Here is a 22,710-nt window from a genome sequence, read left to right on the forward strand (position 1 = left end):
GGGACTGGTGGCCACGGGAGGTAATGCCAGGGGAGTCAGTTGTGAGTACGAAGGGACTGGTGGCCACGGGAGGTAATGACAGGGGAGTCAGTTGTGAGTGTGAAGGGACTGGTGGCAACGGGAGGTAATGCCAGGGGAGTCAGTTGTGAGTGTGAAGGGACTGGTGGCCACGGGAGGTAATGCCAGGGGAGTCAGTTGTGAGTGTGAAGGGACTGGTGGCTACGGGAGGTAATGACAGGGGAGTCAGCTGTGAGTGTGAAGGGACTGGTGGCTACGGGAGGTAATGACAGGGGAGTCAGCTGTGAGTGTGAAGGGACTGGTGGCCACGGGAGGTAATGACAGGGGAGTCAGTTGTGAGTGTGAAGGGACTGGTGGCTACGGGAGGCAATGACAGGTGAGTCAGTTGTGAGTGCGAAGGGACTGGTGACTACGGGAGGTAATGACAGGGGAGTCAGCTGTGAGTGTGAAGGGACTGGTGGCCATGGGAGGTAATGACAGGGGAGTCAGTTGTGAGTGTGAAGGGACTGGTGGCTACGGGAGGCAATGACAGGTGAGTCAGTTGTGAGTGTGAAGGGACTGGTGGCCACGGGAGGTAATGACAGGTGAGTCAGTTGTGAGTGTGAAGGGACTGGTAGCTACGGGAGGTAATGCCAGGGGAGTCAGCTATGAGTGTGAAGGGACTGGTGGCCATGGGAGGTAATGACAGGGGAGTCAGCTGTGAGTGCGAAGGGACTGGTGGCTACGGGAGGTAATGACAGGGGAGTCAGCTTGAGTGCAAAGGGACTGGTGGCTACGGGAGGTAATGACAGGGGAGTCAGTTGTGAGTGTGAAGGGACTGGTGGCCATGCGAGGTAATGACAGGGGAGTCAGTTGTGAGTGTGAAGCGACTGGTAGCCACGGGAGGTAATGACAGGGGAGTCAGTTGTGAGTGTGAAGCGACTGGTGGCCACGGGAGGTAATGACAGGGGAGTCAGCTGTGAGTGTGAAGGGACTGGTGATGCCAAGCAGAACGCGTCTTCAATAAAGCGCCGTCTCAAGAGCAGCGTGTCAAGTCGTCATTTACGCGAGCGTTAACAATTTTTTGAAGCACCAGGGTGGGTGGAAAGGGTGGATGGGGTGGGTGCGAAGGGTGGTGTGGATGGGAGGGTGTGTGGGTGGGGAGGGAAGGGTGACTGGTTTCCTCCTTCCTGCTGGCAATAGGGCGGGGTGGAGGTGGGGGTGCGAACTGAACCCTAGACACGATGGGCGAGGTTCGACTCCCGGCCGGGGTGTGGGTTGTGGCTCTGACATCCACATCGGTTGCCCGACGAGATGAAGAGAGCTCGGCTTCATGCACACCCCACGTGTGAGCTGGCAGCAGTTGTCGCTGAAGGGTCTCTCTGGGTCTGTGTACGAGTCTCTGTACGAGTCTATGGGTCTCTGTACGAGTCTATGGGTCTCTGTACGAGTCTATGGGTCTCTGTACGAGCCTATGGGTCTCTGTACGAGTCTATGGGTCTCTGTACGAGTCTATGGTTCTCTGTACGAGTCTATGGGTCTCTGTACGAGTCTATGGGTCTCTGTAAGAGTCTATGGGTCTCTGTGTGTGCGAGTCTATGGGTCTGTGTGAGAGTCGATGGATATCAACTCTATGTTAAGTCTGTGGTTCTGTGCAAGTCTATGGCAAGTCCAGCCCAGCCAGCCCAGCCCAGCCTAGCCAGACCAGACCAGCCAACCAGCCAGCCCGCCCAGCCTGAGCCTAGCCAGCCAGCCCAGCGTAGACTTAGGGTAAAAAAAAAAAACCTCTTAAGTAGGGGGCCAACGCGACGCGTCGAGCCTCGCCTCGGCTCTTTTGTCTACGTGCAGGACCAACCCTAACCCGCCCACAGTCGGCCGCCCACCCGCCCAGCCACCACCCAGCCAGTCACCCGCCCGCCCGCCCGCCCACCCAGCGGCTCGTGTTCTTGGTTTGGCGCGAGCGGAACTGCGTTCGAGCGTCTCGCCTCGAGCATGAGGGGCAGAGACGAGGCCGGGCGACGACCCCAGGCCAAGCGACGCCCACAGATCGACCGACCGGCCGACCAACCGGCCGGTCGACAAACGAGACGTGGGACGGTTACGCCGACCGACCGCGACGGGCAGAACGATGGGCACGCGCACACGCATGCACACGCACGCACGCACGCACACACACATGCATGCACACGCACACACACGCAGGCAGGCACGCACACACACACACACACGCACACACACGCAGGCAGGCACGCACAGATGCACGCAGGCAGGCGAGCGAGAGGCCGGCACGCGGACGAGGCGGCGAGAGACAACAGCACGAGGAGGACGAGACAGGGGTGGAGGAGGTTGGGCGCTGGGGCGTGCAAGCGGCGCGCGTTGTAATACTGACGGGCAGGCAATGACAAAACGAAGAGCGGAACCCCGGTGGCAGGAGGGGGGGGGGGGTGTGTAATACAAACGAGGCAATGCCACCAATACAAACCTAGACAGGCAGTACAAACGACAGGCAGACGAAGACCGCTTGTCTCACTAGTGAGCTCACACACTCACACGTGGTGTCTCACCAGCGAGCTCACACACTCACACGTGGTGTCTCACTAGCGAGCTCACACACACACGTGGTGTTTCACTGAGTGAGCTCACACACACACACGTGGTGTCTCACTAGCGAGCTCACACACACACACACGTGGTGTCTCACTAGTGAGCTCACACACACACACGTGGTGTCTCACTAGCGAGCTCACACACACACGTGGTGTCTCACTAGCGAGCTCACACACACACACACGTGGTGTCTCACTAGCGAGCTCACACACACACGTGGTGTCTCACTAGTGAGCTCACACACACACACGTGGTGTCTCACTAGCGAGCTCACACACACACACACGTGGTGTCTCACTAGCGAGCTCACACACACACGTGGTGTCTCACTAGCGAGCTCACACTCACACGTGGTGTCTCACTAGCGAGCTCACACACACACACGTGGTGTCTCACTAGCGAGCTCACACACACACACGTGGTGTCTCACTAGCGAGCTCACACACACACACGTGGTGTCTCACTAGCGAGCTCACACACACACGTGGTGTCTCACTAGCGAGTTCACACACTCACGTGGTGTCTCACTAGCGAGCTCACACACACACGTGGTGTCTCACTAGTGAGCTCACACACTCACGTGGTGTCTCACTAGCGAGCTCACACACACACGTGGTGTCTCACTAGCGAGTTCACACACTCACGTGGTGTCTCACTAGCGAGCTCACACGTGGTGTCTCACTAGCGAGCTCACACGTGGTGTCTCACTAGCGAGTTCACACACTCACGTGGTGTCTCACTAGTGAGCTCACACACTCACACGTGTCGTCTCACTAAGTGAGTGAGCTTACACACTCACGTGGTGTCTCACTAGCGAGCTCACACACTCACGTGGTGCCTCACTAAGTGAGTGAGCTCACACACTTGTCGTGTCCGACGAGCGAGTGTACACACACCGGTGGTGTCTCACTAGTGAGTGTACACGCACACCCGTGGTGTCTCGTACACATGGCTGTGTACGCTCACGAGTCAGACATCACCAGTGGTGTCTCACTAGTGAGCGTACCACACACACACAGCCGTGAGGTCTCGTGCACACCCATCAGCCGTGTCTCACCGGTGTCTCAACAGTGAGGCCACAAGACTAAACGCGCGAGCACGGGATGCAGTGTCTCCAACACCAGCTGCGTCCGTATGTGTGTGTGTGTGTGTCCGTGTGTGCAGGTTTAGGTGTGTACGTGTGCAGGTACGCGTACGTTGTGTGTGTGTGTGAGTGTTCACGTGTACGTGTGTGTGTGTGTATACGCGTGTGTGTGTGTATACGCGTGCGTTGGTGGGGAGCGGTAGCAGAGCGGTTAGCGCTACGCTGCGCTACGTACCCGGCGACCCGAGTTCGATTCCCCGCTCACGGCCAACACCAGGTAGCGACGATTATCTGAACCGGTCCTGGGCCTCCCCTAGGTCGATTCGGCCTCAAATGAGCTACCTGGTGCCACTGGGGGAGACAAAGGCGACCGGGCGTGGTGTTGGCCACCCACCCCCTCGTGTGCCTTACCGGCCTTCATTGGTGCTGCTCGCTGACAGCACTTGCCCCAACAGTCTCTGTTGTTCAGGATAAATGGGGGATCTTTGTCTTTGTATACACGTGTGTATGTGTGTATACGTGTGTGTGTATACGCGTGTGTGTGTACGCGTGTGTACGCGTGTGTGTGTATACGCGTGTGTACGTGTGCGTGTGCGTCCGTGCCTGTGTGTCCGTGCCTGTGTGTACGTGCCCGTGTGTGTGTGTGTGTGTACGTGCCTGTGTGTGTGTCCGTGCCTGTGTGTACGTGCCTGTGTGTGTGTGTCCGTGCCCGTGTGTGTGTGTGTCCGTGCCCGTGTGTGTGTGTACGTGCCTGTGTGTCTGTGTGTCCGTGCCTGTGTGTGTGTACGTGCCTGTGTGTGTGTGTACGTGCCTGTGTGTCTGTGTGTCCGTGCCTGTGTGTGTGTGTACGTGCCTGTGTGTGTGTGCCTGTGTGTGTGTGTCCCCGTGCCTGTGTGTGTGTGTCCCCGTGCCTGTGTGTGTGTGTCCGCGCCTGTGTGTGTGTGTACGTGCCTGTGTGTCCGTGCCTGTGTGTGTGTGTGTACGTGCCTGTGTGTCCATGCCTGTGTGTGTGTGTGTGTACGTGCCTGTATGTGTGTGTCCCCGTGCCTGTGTGTGTCCCCGTGCCTGTGTGTGTGTGTGTCCGTGCCTGTGTGTGTGTCCATGCCTGTGTGTGTGTCCGTGCCTGTGTGTGTGTGTCCGTGCCTGTGTGTGTGTACGTGCCTGTGTGTGTGTGTGTACGTGCCTGTGTGTGTGTGTACGTGCCTGTGTGTGTGTCCGTGCCTGTGTGTGTGTGTGCCCGTGCCTGTGTGTGTCCGTGCCTGTGTGTGTGTACGTGCCTGTGTGTGTGTGTCCGTGCCTGTGTGTCCGTGCCTGTGTGTGTGTGTGTGTACGTGCCTGTGTGTGTGTGTGTGTCCGTGCCTGTGTGTGTGTGTGTGTCCGTGCCTGTGTGTGTGTCCGTGCCTGTGTGTGTGTCCGTGCCTGTGTGTGTGTGTGTACGTGCCCGTGTGTGTCCGTGCGTGCGTGCCTGTGTGTGTGTACGTGCCTGTGTGTGTGTGTACGTGCCTGTGTGTGTGCCTGTGTCTGTGCCCGTGTGTGTGTGTATACGTGCCTGTGTGTGTGTGTCCGTGCCTGTGTGTGTGTCCGTGCCTGTGTGTGTGTGTACGTGCCTGTGTGTGTGTGTCCGTGCCTGTGTGTGTGTCCGTGCCTGTGTGTGTGTCCGTGCCTGTGTGTGTGTGTACGTGCCTGTGTGTGTGTGTACGTGCCTGTGTGTGTGTGTCCGTGCCTGTGTGTGTGTCCGTGCCTGTGCCTGTGTGTGTGTCCGTGCCTGTGTGTGTGCGTGTGTGTGTGTCTGTGTGTGTCCGTGCCTGTGTGTGTGTGTACGTGCCTGTGTATGTGTGTGTCTGTGTGTGTGCGTACGTGCCTGTGTGTGTGTACGTGCGTGCCACAAAAGCACAGACCGCCTATGGCTTCAATGTGTGGGCGATCGCCGTGTTCCCTTCGTGCGAGGAGCGGCCAACCGCTCTGCATGAACACTTCAAGTCGACAGCGAAACAAAACAAAATACGTGCACACACCACACACCACTAACAACAACAATAACCACCACCACCACCACTACCACCACCACCACTACAACTACAATTTACAGTTAAAGAGTCACTTTGGCCAAACAGCACTCCACAGGCTGCACTAGCGGCCACGGTCGAGTGGGGGGGGGGGGGGGGGAGGAGGGGGGGGGAGAGTGGGGGGGGGAGAGATAACAAGTGAGGGTTGGGGATGAGGGGGCAAGGATGGGAGGGATGGGTGGGGGGGGATGGGTGGGATGAGAGGGGGGGGGATGAGAGGGGGGGGAAGAGAGGGGGGGGATGAGAGGGGGGGATGAGAGGGGGGGGGATGAGAGGGGGGGGATGGGTGGGATGAGAGGGGGGGGGATGAGAGGGGGGGGATGAGGGGGGGGATGAGAGGGGGGGATGAGAGGGGGGGGATGAGAGGGAAGGATGAGAGGGGGGATGAGAGGGGGGGATGAGAGGGGGGGTGAGAGGGGGGGGGTGAGAGGGAGCCGTCACACAAAAGACGGAGCTTTCAGGCTGCGCCGCTTCTGCGGCCGTCTGGAATGCTCTTCCCCTCACGATGTCAGGAAGCCGCTGGGAGCTGTGATGCACTCGTAAATCATCATAATCATCGTCATCATCATCTAGATTGACAAATTCATTTCTTTAGAACTGCTTTTTGTTGTGGTTGTTGTTGTGTAGTTACTTGTCATTCTCCCCCGCACCTCCGATTAGCACGGTTGGCTATGTACGGTGCGAAACAGGTTCTACATACACAGACTCGCACACAGAGACCCACAGACTCACACACAGAGGACCCATAGACTCACCACACAGAGACCCATAGACTCGCACACAGAGACCCACAGACTCGCACACAGAGACCCACAGACTCACACACAGAGACCCATAGACTCACCACACAGAGACCCATAGACTCACACACAGAGACCCACAGACTCGCACACAGAGACCCACAGACTCACACACAGAGACCCATAGACTCACCACACAGAGACCCATAGACTCACACAGAGACCCACAGACTCACACACAGAGACCCACAGACTCGCACACAGAGACCCACAGACTCACACAGAGACCCACAGACTCACACAGAGACCCACAGACTCACACAGAGACCCACAGACTCACACAGAGACCCACAGACTCGCACACAGAGACCCACAGACTCACACAGAGACCCACAGACTCGCACACAGAGACCCACAGACTCACACAGCAGAGACCCACAGACTCACACAGCAGAGACACAGACTCGCACACAAAGACCCACAGACTCACACACAGAGACCCACAGACTCACACAGCAGAGACACAGACTCGCACACAGAGACCCACAGACTCACACAGAGACCCACAGACTCACACAGAGACCCACAGACTCACACAGAGACCCACAGACTCGCACACAGAGACCCACAGACCCACACAGAGACCCACAGACTCACACAGCAGAGACCCACAGACTCACACAGCAGAGACACACAGACTCACACAGAGACCCACAGACTCACACAGAGACCCATAGACTCACACAGAGACCCATAGACTCATCACACAGCAGAGACCCACAGACTCACACAGCAGAGACCCATAGACTCACCACACAGAGACCCATAGACTCACACAGACCCCCACAGACTCACACACAGAGACCCACAGACTCGCACACAGAGACCCACAGACTCACACAGAGACCCACAGACTCACACAGAGACCCACAGACTCACACAGAGACCCACAGACTCACACAGAGACCCACAGACTCGCACACAGAGACCCACAGACTCACACAGCAGAGACCCACAGACCTCACACAGCAGAGACACAGACTCGCACACAAAGACCCACAGACTCGCACACAGAGACCCACAGACCCACACAGAGACCCACAGACTCACACAGCAGAGACCCACAGACTCACACAGAGACCCACAGACTCACACAGAGACCCACAGACTCACACAGAGACCCACAGACTCACACAGCAGAGACACACAGACTCACACAGAGACCCACAGACTCACACAGAGACCCACAGACTCACACAGCAGAGACACACTGACTCATACAGCAGAGACCCACAGACTCGCACAGAGACCCACAGACTCACACAGAGACCCACAGACTCACACACAGAGACCCACAGACCCACACAGAGACCCACAGACTCACACAGCAGAGACCCACAGACTCACACAGCAGAGACCCACAGACTCACACAGAGACCCACAGACCCACACAGAGACCCACAGACTCACAGAACAGAGTCCCATGGACTTATCACACAAGACACACAGACTCACACGGAAACCCATGGACTCATCACACAAGACAGACTCACACAGAGACCCATGGACTCATCACACAAGACACACAGACTCACACAGAGACCCATGGACTCATCACACAAGACACACAGACTCACACATAGAGACCCATGGACTCATTACAAAAGACAGACTCACACAGAGACCCATGGACTCACACACAAGACAGACTCACACACAGAGACCCATGGACTCACACACAAGACACAGACTCACACAGAGACCCATGGACTCATCACACAAGACAGACTCACACACGGAAACCCATGGACTCACACACAAGACAGACTCACACACAGAGACCCATGGACTCATCACACAAGACAGACGCACACAGAGACCCATGGACTCACACACAGAGACCCATAGACTCACACACAGAGACCCATGGACTCACACACAAGACAGACTCACACACACAGACCCATAGTTTAGACCCATAGTTTGCCCTTCCCCCGTACACTCCCGAATAGCACGGTTGGCTACATGCGGTGGTGCCATAGAAAGTTCACTGCTCACGCACGCAATGAGAGCGACGAGGTGCGGGTTACTGAGTGATGAGAGGTCGAGGGGAGGGGTGGTGGTGGGGGGTGGTGGTGGTGGTGGTGGCGACGATGAGGGGGACAGCGGCGGGGAGAGTCGAGCCGGGAGACGTTGCCGGGCGAGACCGTGCGGGGGAGTCTAGAAAATCTTGTTCTTCTTTTGTTCCTCTCCAGAGTCCTGCGACACGCACACACACACACACACAGAGAGAGGACGCACACACAGTGGTTAGAAAGCGGGGCACACACACACATACACACACACAGAGACACGGGGCTGCAGTCGCTCCGGGTGGCTGCCCGGACCCTGGCCGAAGCCAAGGGGGCCTCCTCAGCGGCAGCGATGGGGAGAACGACGTCCCCCATCGGCGTCGGGGATGACGAGGCCCCTCTCGGTCCCCCTCCACCGGAGCTCTCAGCCGTGCCGCTGCATCGCCAGTGCCAACAAGCGAAGGCGGATCGCGACCTGTGGCGGCTGGGAGACCTGCCGGAGGCGGCCTTCGCTAACGTCAGGGGGAAGAAGGAGCTCTACTCCCGCGTGGTCCGGTTCCACCAACCGGACACACCCTTAGGAGGAGCCACAAGGACCACCGGCACCGCCGGCGCGCTTCACCGACGCGTCCCCGGCGTGCCGGTCCCGCGGTAAAGCGGAGACGGTGGCGCGCCGATACGTGGAGTGCGAGAGCCTGGAACTCTCGCTGGCTGTGTTCAAGGTCCTGGGAAACATCCTCCTGAGGTTCAGCCTCCGCTTCCTCTCCCCGACGGTCCTCATCTTTGGATACCCGAAGGGCGACGGAGCCCAACGTCTTCAGGGGCCGGTCAACGTTGCTCACTCGGCCGCGCAATCTCGCCGTGCACACACAGGGCGAGGGAGGTGGCCCTGGAGGGGCGACGTCCAGGCCTGCAGCCCGGGGCCATCTTCCGCGCTCCGGTCGGAGCCGGGGTGTGGCGTGGGCCCGGAGTTCCGCCGTGCGGCGCGGCCGGCCCACGCCGTGCCGGCCTTCAAGGAGCGGTGGGCAGCTGGAGGAGGCCGTGAGCTCGGTGGCAGGCGACGGTGGAGGGGCTCTCTCTGTGCGGGTGCAGATTGTGAGCTACCCCGTCGGAGGCCGTTTGACTGCGGGAAGGGGCTGCGTGCTGATGCAGCACTTGTCGTAGTTATAAAGAAAAAAAGAGAGAGCCAAATGGAGTAGGAAGAGAGGGGGTAGAGAGAGAGGAGGGGCAGAGAGGGGGGGTAGAGAGAGAGGAGGGGCAGAGAGGGGGGTAGAGAGGGGGGTAGAGAGAGAGGGGGTAGAGAGGGGGGTAGAGAGAGAGGAGGGGCAGAGAGGGGGGTAGAGAGAGAGGGGGTAGAGAGAGGGGGTAGAGAGTGAGGGGGTAGAGAGAGAGGGGGGTAGAGAGAGAGGGGGTAGAGAGAGAGAGGAGGGGTAGAGAGAGAGGGGGGTAGAGAGGGGGGTAGAGAGGGAGGGAAGGGGTAAGGAGAGCAGAAAAAATATTTGTTGTTGTTGGGTCTTTCATTTAAAAGGGGGGGGGGGGTGGGTTTACATAAAGCGAAGCATAAAAAACAAAAAAACGAAATGATGAACGGAGCAAAGTGCCAACTACACCGAGCATCTTCTTGTTTCCTCTGATTGTAAAAAAAAAGAGAGAGGACACACACACACAGAGAGAGGGTACACACACACACACAGAGAGAGAGCGTGGGCACACACACAGAGGGCACACACACACACACAGAGAGGGCACACACACACACACACAGAGGGCACACACACACACACAGAGAGAGAGGGCACACACACACACAGAGAGGGCACACACACACACACAGAGCACACACACACACAGAGAGAGGGCACACACACACACACAGAGAGAGCACACACACACACACAGAGAGAGGGCACACACACACACAGAGAGAGCACACACACACACAGAGAGAGCACACACACACACACACAGAGAGAGGGCACACACACACACACAGAGAGGGCACACACACACAGAGGGTACACACACACACAGAGAGAGCACACACACACACACAGAGAGAGGGCACACACACACACAGAGAGAGCACACACACACACACACAGAGAGAGGGCACACACACACACACAGAGAGAGGGCACACACACACAGAGGGTACACACACACACAGAGAGGGCACACACACACACACACAGAGGGCACACACACACAGAGGGTACACACACACACACAGAGAGGGCACACACACACACACACAGAGAGAGAGGGCACACACACACAGAGAGAGAGGGCACACACACACAGAGAGGGCACACACACACACACAGAGAGGGCACACACACACACAGAGAGGGCACACACACACACAGAGGGCACACACACAGAGAGGGCACACACACACACAGAGAGGGCACACACACACACACAGAGGGCACACACACACACACAGAGGGCACACACACACACACAGAGGGCACACACACACACAGAGGGCACACACACACACAGAGGGCACACACACACACACACAGAGGGCTCACACACACACACACAGAGAGGGCACACACACACACAGAGGGCACACACACACACAGAGGGCACACACACACAGAGGGCACACACACACACACACAGAGGGCACACACACACAGAGGGTACACACACACAGAGAGGGTACACACACACACACAGAGAGGGTACACACACACACAGAGAGGGTACAACACACACACAGTGTGGCGGCCTTCATAGGCGCTGCTGCTGCTGCTGCTGCATCTCGCTAACAACGTCACTTTTGCCGGACGGGGGAGTTCTGGCAGATTCCGGCGAAGGGAAAATACCGAAAAATACCGAAGCAAAGTGCCGACTACACCGAGCATCTTCCTGTTTCCTCTGACCATAAACACAGAAAGAGGAGGAGAGGAGGGAGGAGAGGAGGGGAGGAGTGAGAGCGCAGGGAGTAAGAGAGGAGGAAGAAGTTCCTTCCGAAGATGGCGATCTGGACAAGGCACGACCTGTGCCCCCCACCCACCACCCCCCACCCACCCACCCACCCACCACCCCCCCACCACCACCACCACCACCCCCCCACCACCACCCAGGGGCGTGGTTACCGCGTGCCCTCGGCCCGCTGCTGCTGCTCCAAGAGGTGCATCTGGCTCTCCCACGCCGCCTTCTCCTCCTCGAAGTGGCGACGGCGGTCCTCCAGCTCGCGGCCCTGCGCCTCCATGTTCTTACGCATCTGTTCGTGACGACGCTGCAGCTGTGGGAGGTGTGTGGGTGGTGGGTGGTGGGTGGGAGACGGTGGGGGGTGTGGGTGGTGGGTGGGAGACGGTGGGGGGTGTGGGTGGTGGGTGGGAGACGGTGGGGGGTGTGGGGGTGGTGGGTGGGTGGGAGACGGTGGGGGGTGAGGGTGGTGGTGGGTGGGTGGGAGACGGTGCGGGGTGTGGGTGGTGGGTGGGTGGGAGACGGTGGGGGGGTGTGGGGTGGTGGGTGGGTGGGAGACGGTGGGGGGGTGTGGGGGTGGTGGGTGGGTGGGAGACGGTGGGGGGGTGTGAGGTGGTGGGTGGGTGGGAGACGGTGGGGGGTGTGGGGTGGTGGGTGGGTGGGAGACGGTGGGGGGTGGTGGGTGGTGGTGGGTGGGTGGGAGACGGTGGGGGGTGTGGGTGGTGGTGGGTGGGTGGGAGACGGTGGGGGGTGTGGGTGGTGGGTGGGAGACGGTGGTGGGTGGGAGACGGTGGGGGGTGTGGGTGGTGGGTGGGAGACGGTGGGGGGTGTGGGTGGTGGGTGGGAGACGGTGGGGGGTGTGGGGGTGGTGGGTGGGTGGGAGACGGTGCGGGGTGTGGGTGGTGGGTGGGTGGGAGACGGTGGGGGGTGTGGGTGGGTGGGAGACGGTGGGGGGTGTGGGGTGGTGGGTGGGTGGGAGATGGTGGGGGGTGTGGGTGGTGGTGGGTGGGTGGGAGACGGTGGGGGGTGTGGGTGGTGGTGGGTGGGTGGGAGACGGTGCGGGGTGTGGGTGGTGGTGGGTGGGAGACGGTGCGGGGTGTGGGTGGTGGTGGGTGGGTGGGAGACGGTGGGGGGTGTGGGGGTGGTGGGTGGGTGGGAGACGGTGGGGGGTGTGGGTGGTGGTGGGTGGGTGGGAGACGGTGGGGGGTGTGGGTGGGTGGGAGACGGTGGGGGGTGTGGGGTGGTGGGTGGGTGGGAGATGGTGGGGGGTGTGGGTGGTGGTGGGTGGGTGGGAGACGGTGGGGGGTGTGGGTGGTGGTGGGTGGTGGTGGGGGGTGTGGGGTGGTGGGTGGGTGGGAGACGGTGGGGGGGTGTGGGTGGTGGTGGGTGGGTGGGAGACGGTGGGGGGTGTGGGTGGTGGTGGGTGGGTGGGAGACGGTGGGGGGTGTGGGGTGGTGGGTGGGTGGGAGATGGTGGGGGGTGTGGGTGGTGGTGGGTGGGTGGGAGACGGTGGGGGGTGTGGGTGGTGGGTGGGTGGGAGACGGTGGGGGGTGTGGGTGGGTGGGAGACGGTGGGGGGTGTGGGGTGGTGGGTGGGTGGGAGATGGTGGGGGGTGTGGGTGGTGGTGGGTGGGTGGGAGACGGTGGGGGGTGTGGGTGGTGGTGGGTGGGTGGGAGACGGTGCGGGGTGTGGGTGGTGGTGGGTGGGAGACGGTGCGGGGTGTGGGTGGTGGTGGGTGGGTGGGAGACGGTGGGGGGTGTGGGGGTGGTGGGTGGGTGGGAGACGGTGGGGGGTGTGGGTGGTGGTGGGTGGGTGGGAGACGGTGGGGGGTGTGGGTGGGTGGGAGACGGTGGGGGGTGTGGGGTGGTGGGTGGGTGGGAGATGGTGGGGGGTGTGGGTGGTGGTGGGTGGGTGGGAGACGGTGGGGGGTGTGGGTGGTGGTGGGTGGTGGTGGGGGGTGTGGGGTGGTGGGTGGGTGGGAGACGGTGGGGGGGTGTGGGTGGTGGTGGGTGGGTGGGAGACGGTGGGGGGTGTGGGTGGTGGTGGGTGGGTGGGAGACGGTGGGGGGTGTGGGGTGGTGGGTGGGTGGGAGATGGTGGGGGGTGTGGGTGGTGGTGGGTGGGTGGGAGACGGTGGGGGGTGTGGGTGGTGGTGGGGGGTGTGGGGTGGTGGGTGGGTGGGAGACGGTGGGGGGGTGTGGGTGGTGGTGGGTGGATGGGAGACGGTGGGGGGTGGTGGGTGGTGGTGGGGGAGGTTCAAACGACTGCCACTGCAACGCAACCGCAACGCCAACGCAACCGAAAAGCAAACGTAACGCAAACGATCATAACGCCCGTGCGTGTGTGATGCGTGTGTGTGTGATGCGTGTGTGTGTGTCCGTGTGCGTGATGCGTGTGTGTGCGTGTGATGCGTGTGTGTGTGATGCGTGTGTGTGATGCGTGTGTGTGTGTGTCCGTGTGCGTGATGCGTGTGTGTGTGTGTGTGCGTGATGCGTGTGATGCGTGTGTGTGTGTGTGATGCGTGTGTGTGTGTGCGTGTGTGTGCGTGCGTCCACTGACGTCGCCCTCCGAGTCCCTGAGCTTCTGCAACTTCTCCTCGACCTTCAGCGCGAACACGTGCTCCATCTCCAGCTCCATCTTCTTCATCTTGTGCTCGTGAGCCCTCCGCTCCTCCTCCATCTGCTCCATGGGGCTCCTGCTGGCGCTCGCGGAAGGAGGCCCGGGGCATCCGTGTCACTACGGGCGCGGCTATCGGGGTGTGACTATCACTACCAACCGTGTCACCACCATCGGCATCACAACGGCACCACCCCCCGCCTCCCCCTCACTTGGAGAGCTGTCCTCTGCCCTTGTTGTTGTCGGAGGCGTTGCAGGCGACCGACGCTAGCTGCCGGCTGCGGAAATTCTCGTAGTGAACGTTGTTGGTGACGTCCTTTAGGTCCTGCATGTGGGTCCTGCTCACGGCAAACACGGTCACCACCACGGTCACCACGGCAACCACGGTCACCACCACGGTCACCACCGTCGTCACCGCCATCACCACCACCGTCACCACCACCGTCACCACGGTCAAACACGGTCACCACGGTCACCACCACCGTCACCACCACCGTCACCACCACCGTCACCACCGTCGTCACCACCACCGTCACCACGGTCATCACCGTCACCACCGTCACCACCATCACCACCACCACCACCATCACCGTCACCACCACCGTCACCACCACCGTCACCACCACCACCACCACCATCATCACCACCACCACCACCACCGTCACCACCACCGTCACCACCACCGTCACCACCACCGTCACCACCACCGTCACCACCACCGTCACCACCACCACCACCATCACCGTCACCATCATCATCATCACCACCACCACCACCGTCACCACCACCAACACCATCACCACCACCGTCATTACCACCACCACTACCACCTTCACCACGGTCGTAACAGCACAGCGAGTGACAGTACAGCGTGACAGCGCACACACACACACAGCGTGACAGCACACACACACACACAGCGTGACAGCGCGCACACACACACACAGCGTGACAGCGCACACACACACACAGCGTGACAGCGCACACACACACACAGCGTGACAGCGCACACACACACACAGCGTGACAGCACACACACACAGCGTGACAGCGCACACACACACACAGCGTGACAGCACACACACACAGCGTGACAGCGCACACACACACACAGCGCACACACACACACACAGCGTGACAGCACACACATACAGCGTAACAGCACACACACACACAGCGTGACAGCACACACACACACACACAGCGTGACAGCACACACACACAGCGTGACAGCACACACACAGCGTGACAGCGCACACACACACACACAGCGTGACAGCACACACACACAGCGTGACAGCACACACACACACCGTGACAGCACACACACACACACAGCGCACACACACACACAGCGCACACACACACAGCGCACACACACACAGCGTGACAGCGCGCACACACAGCGTGACAGCACACACACACACAGCGTGACAGCACACACACACACACACAGCGTGACAGCACACGCACACACACACACAGCGTGACAGCACACGCACACACACACACAGCGTGACAGCGCACACACACACAGCGTGACAGCACACACAGCGTGACAGCACACACACACAGCGTGACAGCACACACACAGCGTGACAGCACACACACACAGCGTGACAGCACACACACACACAGCGTGACAGCACACACACACAGCGTGACAGCACACACACACAGCGTGACAGCACACACACACACACACACAGCGTGACAGCACACTGACAGCACACACACACAGCGTGACAGCACACACACACAGCGTGACAGCTCACACACACACAGCGTGACAGCACACACACACACACAGCGTGACAGCACTCACCTGATGAGCATGTTGCGCAGCACGTTGAAGTCACAATGCTCGCCGTTTTCAACTGCACCACGCAGAGCGGGGCGGGGGGTGGAGGGTGGTGCAGAGAGGAGCAGAGCCTGAAGGCGTCGCTCACAAGCCTCACCAATCCGCTCACCGTCCACCCTCTTCACCACGCCCCACTCACCACTACTACCACCAGGGTTCACTCACCACCACGACCAGGGCTCACTCACCACCACCACCACCACCCCCACCCAACTCACCAACGCTCCCCGCTCACCACCACCAAGCGCACATTCGCATGCCGAGACAAAGCCATGGCGAATTAAACGCACCACCGCCCAGCAACCAGCACCATAACCACCAAAACTAACATAACCATCACCATGACCACCACTGCCACCACCACCACGACCACCACAACAACCATGACAAGCACCGTAACACCACCACGGCCGCCACACCTACACCACTGCCACCATAACCACCACTGCCACCATAACCACCGCCACAGGCTGACAGAGGTTCCCCCTCCTCTACCAAGATCCCCCGTGTAGCCTGTAACAGACTGCTGGGGCAAGGGGCTGTTAGCAGCTAGCAGCAGCTAGCAGCAGCTAGCAGCAGCTAGCAGCAGCTAGCAGCAGCAGCTAGCAGCAGCTAGCAGCAGCTAGCAGCAGCAGCAGCGCCTACGAAGGCTACCGGCACTGTGGCACACGAGGGGGGTGTGCGGCCAGCACCACCGCCGCCGCCCGGCCGCCTTTGTCTCCCCCAGTGGCGACGTTTACTACACGCCGCACCGGGCAACTCATCCGAGGCCGAGTCGGCCTAGGGAAGGCCGGGTCGGTTCAGGACCGGCTCGGATAAATCGACCATCACCGGCGTTGGCCGGTGGCGGTGGCCGCGAGCGGGGAATCAAACTCGGTCGGGGTCATACGCTGGGGTTTGTGGCGCACCGCCGCAGGCCAACCGCTACACCGCCGCTCCTCCAACCCCCGAGACCACGCGCGGAGCCAACGTCTCCCTCCGCCGATCACCCACCCGGCACCGCAGCCGGGACAGGAGGGTAGCCGCGACTCGCCGCAAATCACTGACGGAGCTCAACAATTGTTTTTTTTATTTTATCAGGGTTAGGGCCCCTCCCCCCCCCTGCCCCCCAACTGAGCTGGCTGTGTGGTAGCTCTTCGTTCAGAAGCTACCTGGGTCACCAATTGGATAGCAGCTCGAACCTAGTGCCTGCCATCATCATCATCATCGTCGTCATCGTCACGTGAACATTCATAGCAGCAGCTAAATACTCCGAAACGTATACAGACCCACGCTCGTGGAGACCCTGAACTATTTATACTACCAAGCTCAGCCGGGAGCCTTGCCTGGTCAGATATACAAGTTTCGTTTTAGTACGGGTCTCGATGAGTGTGGGCCCGTATACGTGGAGAGTATTCGACCGCGGCCATACATCTCCACGTGACGACGATGATGACGATGATGACGATGATGATGATATCAAGCAGTCACTGCTTCCCGAACGAAGCTCTTACCGCACAGCAGTTCAGTGTGGAGGGGGGGGGGGGTGGGAGCGGCCTTACACCCGGAAAACAATAATCAATAAACAGTTCGGTTAAAGAGCGGTGTGGGCATGGGTGTGGGCATGGGTGTGGGCATGTTGGGGGCATGGTGGAGGGCATGTTGGGGGCATGGGAGGGGGAAGGAGGCTGGGAGAGAGAAGTTAGGGAGGTGTGGGAGGTGCAGGGGGGAGGGGTGTTTACCAATAACGCCCGCTGGTGTCCGGCCACGCACAGCACGGAGGGGGGAGGAGACACGTGAGCACACACACACACACACGTTACATCGCGAGCACACACACACACACACGTTACATCGCGAGCACACACACACACACGTTACATCGCGAGCACACACACACACACACACGTTACATCGCGAGCACACACACACACACACACGTTACATCGCGAGCACACACACACGCACACGTTACATCGCGAGCACACACACACGCACACGTTACATCGCGAGCACACACACACACATGTTACATCGTGAGCACACACACACACACGTTACATCGCGAGCACACACACACGTTACATCGCGAGCACACACACACACGTTACATCGCGAGCACACACACACACACGTTACATCGCGAGTACACACACACGTTACATCGCGAGCACACACACACACGTTACATCGCGAGCACACACACACACACGTTACATCGCGAGCACACACACACACACGTTACATCGCGAGTACACACACACGTTACATCGCGAGCACACACACACACATGTTACATCGTGAGCACACACACACACACGTTACATCGCGAGCACACACACACACACACGTTACATCGCGAGCACACACACACACGTTACATCGCGAGCACACACACACACGTTACATCGCGAGCACACACACACACACGTTACATCGCGAGTACACACACACACACGTTACATCGCGAGTACACACACACACACACACGTTACATCGCGAGCACACACACACGTTACATCGCGAGCACACACACACACACACGTTACATCGCGAGCACACACACACACACACGTTACATCGCGAGCACACACACACACACGTTACATCGCGAGCATACACACACACGTTACATCGCGAGCACACACACACACGTGTTACATCGCGTGCACACACACACGTTACATCGCGAGCACACACACACACACACGTTACATCGCGAGTATATACACACACACACACGTTACATCGCGAGCACACACACACGCACACATGTTACATCGCGAGCACACACACACACGCTACATCGTGAGCACACACACACACGTGTTACATCGCGAGCACACACACACACACGCTACATCGCGAGTATACACACACACACGTACACGTTACATCGCGAGCACACACACACACACACACGTTACATCGCGAGCACACACACACACACGTTACATCGCGAGCACACACACACACACGTTACATCGCGAGCACACACACACGCACACGTTACATCGCGAGCACACACACACACACACGTTACATCGCGAGCACACACACACACACACACGTTACATCGTGAGCACACACACACGCACACGTTACATCGCGAGCACACACACACACGTTACATCGCGAGCACACACACACACACGTTACATTGCGAGCACACACACACACGTTACATCGCGAGCACACACACACACGTTACATCGCGAGCACACACACACACGTTACATCGTGAGCACACACACACACGCGTTACATCGCGAGCACACACACACACACGTTACATCGCGAGCACACACACACGCACACGTTACATCGCGAGCACACACACACACACGTTACATCGCGAGCACACACACACACACGTTACATCGCGAGCACACACACACACACACGTTACATCGCGAGCACACACACACACGTTACATCGCGAGCACACACACACGTTACATCGCGAGCACACACACACACGTTACATCGCGAGCATACACACACACACACGTTACATCGCGAGCACACACACACACACACGTTACATCGCGAGCACACACACACACGTTACATCGCGAGCATACACACACACACACGTTACATCGCGAGCACACACACACACACACGTTACATCGCGAGCACACACACACACGTTACATCGCGAGCACACACACACACGCGTTACATCGCGAGCACACACACACACACGTTACATCGCGAGCACACACACACACACGTTACATCGCGAGCACACACACACGTTACATCGCGAGCACACACACACACGTTACATCGCGAGCACACACACACACACACACGTTACATCGCGAGCACACACACACACACGTTACATCGCGAGCATACACACACACACACGTTACATCGCGAGCACACACACATGTTACATCGCGAGCACACACACACACACGTTACATCGCGAGCACACACACACACGTTACATCGCGAGCACACACACACACACGTTACATCGCGAGCACACACACACACGTTACATCGCGAGCACACACACACACGTTACATCGCGAGCACACACACACACGTTACATCGCGAGCACACACACATACACACACGTTACATCGCGAGCACACACACACACACGTTACATCGCGAGCACACACACACACACACGTTACATCGCGAGCACACACACACACACGTTACATCGCGAGCACACACACACACATGTTACATCGCGAGCACACACACACGTTACATCGCGAGTATACACACACACGTTACATCGCGAGCACACACACACACACGTTACATCGCGAGCACACACACACACGTTACATCGCGAGCACACACACACACACGTTACATCGCGAGCACACACACACACGTTACATCGCGAGCACACACACACACACACGTTACATCGCGAGCACACACACACACGTTACATCGTGAGCACACACACACACACACGTTACATCGCGAGCACACACACACACACACGTTACATCGTGAGCACACACACACACACACACGTTACATCGCGAGCACACACACACACACACGTTACATCGCGAGCACACACACACACGTTACATCGCGAGCACACACACACACACGTTACATCGCGAGCACACACACACACACGTTACATCGCGAGCACACACACACACGTTACATCGCGAGCACACACACACACACACGTTACATCGCGAGCACACACACACACACACGTTACATCGCGAGCACACACACACACGTTACATCGCGGGCACACACACACACGTTACATCGCGAGCACACACACACACGTTACATCGCGGGCACACACACACACGTTACATCGCGGGCACACACACACACGTTACATCGCGGGCACACACACACATGTTACATCGCGAGCACACACACACACACGTTACATCGCGAGCACACACACACACGTTACATCGCGGGCACACACACACACGTTACATCGCGAGCACACACACACACGTTACATCGCGGGCACACACACACACGTTACATCGCGAGCACACACACACACACGTTACATCGCGAGCACACACACACGCACACGTTACATCGCGAGCACACACACACGCACACGTTACATCGCGAGCACACACACACACACGTTACATCGCGAGCACACACACACACACACACGTTACATCGCGAGCACACACGCGCACGTTACATCGCGAGCACACACGCACACGTTACATCGCGAGCACACACACACACGTTACATCGCGAGCACACACACACACGTTACATCGCGAGCACACACACACGCACGTTACATCGCGAGCACACACACACACGTTACATCGCGAGCACACACACACGCACGTTACATCGCGAGCACACACACACACACACACATGTTACATCGCGAGCACACACACACACACACACGTTACATCGCGAGCACACACACACACACACACGTTACATCGCGAGCACACACACACACGCGTTACATCGCGAGCACACACACACACGTGTTACATCGCGAGCACACACACACGTTACATCGCGAGCACACACACACACGTTACATCGCGAGCACACACACACACGTTACATCGCGAGCACACACACACACACGTTACATCGCGAGCACACACACACACACGTTACATCGCGAGCACACACACACACACACGTTACATCGCGAGCACACACACACACACACGTTACATCGCGAGCACACACACACACGTTACATCGCGAGCACACACACACACACACGTTACATCGCGAGCACACACACACACACGTTACATCGCGAGCACACACACACACACACACGTTACATCGCGAGCACACACACACACACGTTACATCGCGAGCACACACACACACACGTTACATCGCGAGCACACACACACACGTTACATCGCGAGCACACACACACACGTTACATCGCGAGCACACACACACACACGTTACATCGCGAGCACACACACACACGTTACATCGCGAGCACACACACACACACGCGTTACATCACGAGTATACACACACACACACGTTACATCGCGAGCACACACACACACACACACGTTACATCGCGAGCACACACACACACACGCGTTACATCACGAGTATACACACACACACGTTACATCGCGAGCACACACACACACACACACGTTACATCGCGAGTATACACACACACACACACAGAGTTAAATCTTCGCAGCAGCCGCTTACTCCTCTTCCTCCTCCTCCTCCTCCTCTCTCTGATGATATCATCCCCTCCGACCCTCCCTCATCATCCCTCCCTCCTTACCTCATCCTCCCTTCCTGCCCTCCCATCATCATCATCATCCTCCCCTCTCCTCCACCACCACCACCCCTCTCCTCATCCTCCCCACACACACACACACACAACAAAAAAACTAAGTCTCAAATCTATTGCGGGGCTTTGGCCAAACATGGCAGACCCACCTCGCTCACAGCGCCCCCTCCTGCCAGCGTGGAGTCTCCCCGCGCCGTGCGCGGTGACGGGAAATCTCACGGCGGCGGTGCCGGATTACCCCGGGAGCAAGGGTAGCTGCACACGTAGCAGCTACGGGGCCACGCAGTTTCAAGGGCCCCGCGCTAAACGCTTTCGAGCCATCAACTCCGGCTCGGCGATTCTGCACTTGCTCTATTACTACAGTACTATGCCGCCTTCGACTTTTACCGATGAGCGGGGTGTTCAGGGTCAGCGACTTGCCGTATAGAGGATGGAAGAAAAAAAACCACATCACAATCA

At 58.7% G+C, this 22,710-nt stretch overlaps 1 protein-coding gene across 1 annotated transcript in view; it reads right to left on the reverse strand.

Annotated features, from left to right (window-relative positions):
- Positions 1-8,472: 8,472 nt before the first annotated feature.
- LOC116938085 (septin-7-like) overlaps positions 8,473-22,710 on the reverse strand; it is a 40,678-nt gene continuing 26,440 nt past the window's right edge. The window contains exons 9-13 of the mRNA XM_076055115.1: positions 15,950-16,001; positions 14,337-14,462; positions 14,068-14,203; positions 11,677-11,825; positions 8,473-8,753 (exon numbers count right to left, since the gene is read on the reverse strand). Of these exons, the coding sequence (XP_075911230.1) occupies positions 8,549-8,753; positions 11,677-11,825; positions 14,068-14,203; positions 14,337-14,462; positions 15,950-16,001 (668 nt within the window). The 3' untranslated portion in view covers positions 8,473-8,548. The remainder of the gene's footprint in view (positions 8,754-11,676; positions 11,826-14,067; positions 14,204-14,336; positions 14,463-15,949; positions 16,002-22,710) is intronic.

Source organism: Petromyzon marinus, chromosome 69 (assembly GCF_048934315.1).
Source record: "Petromyzon marinus isolate PM22_M1 ecotype Great Lakes invasive population chromosome 69, UKy_Petmar_22M1.pri1.0, whole genome shotgun sequence".
NCBI classification, from domain to species: domain Eukaryota; kingdom Metazoa; phylum Chordata; class Hyperoartia; order Petromyzontiformes; family Petromyzontidae; genus Petromyzon; species Petromyzon marinus.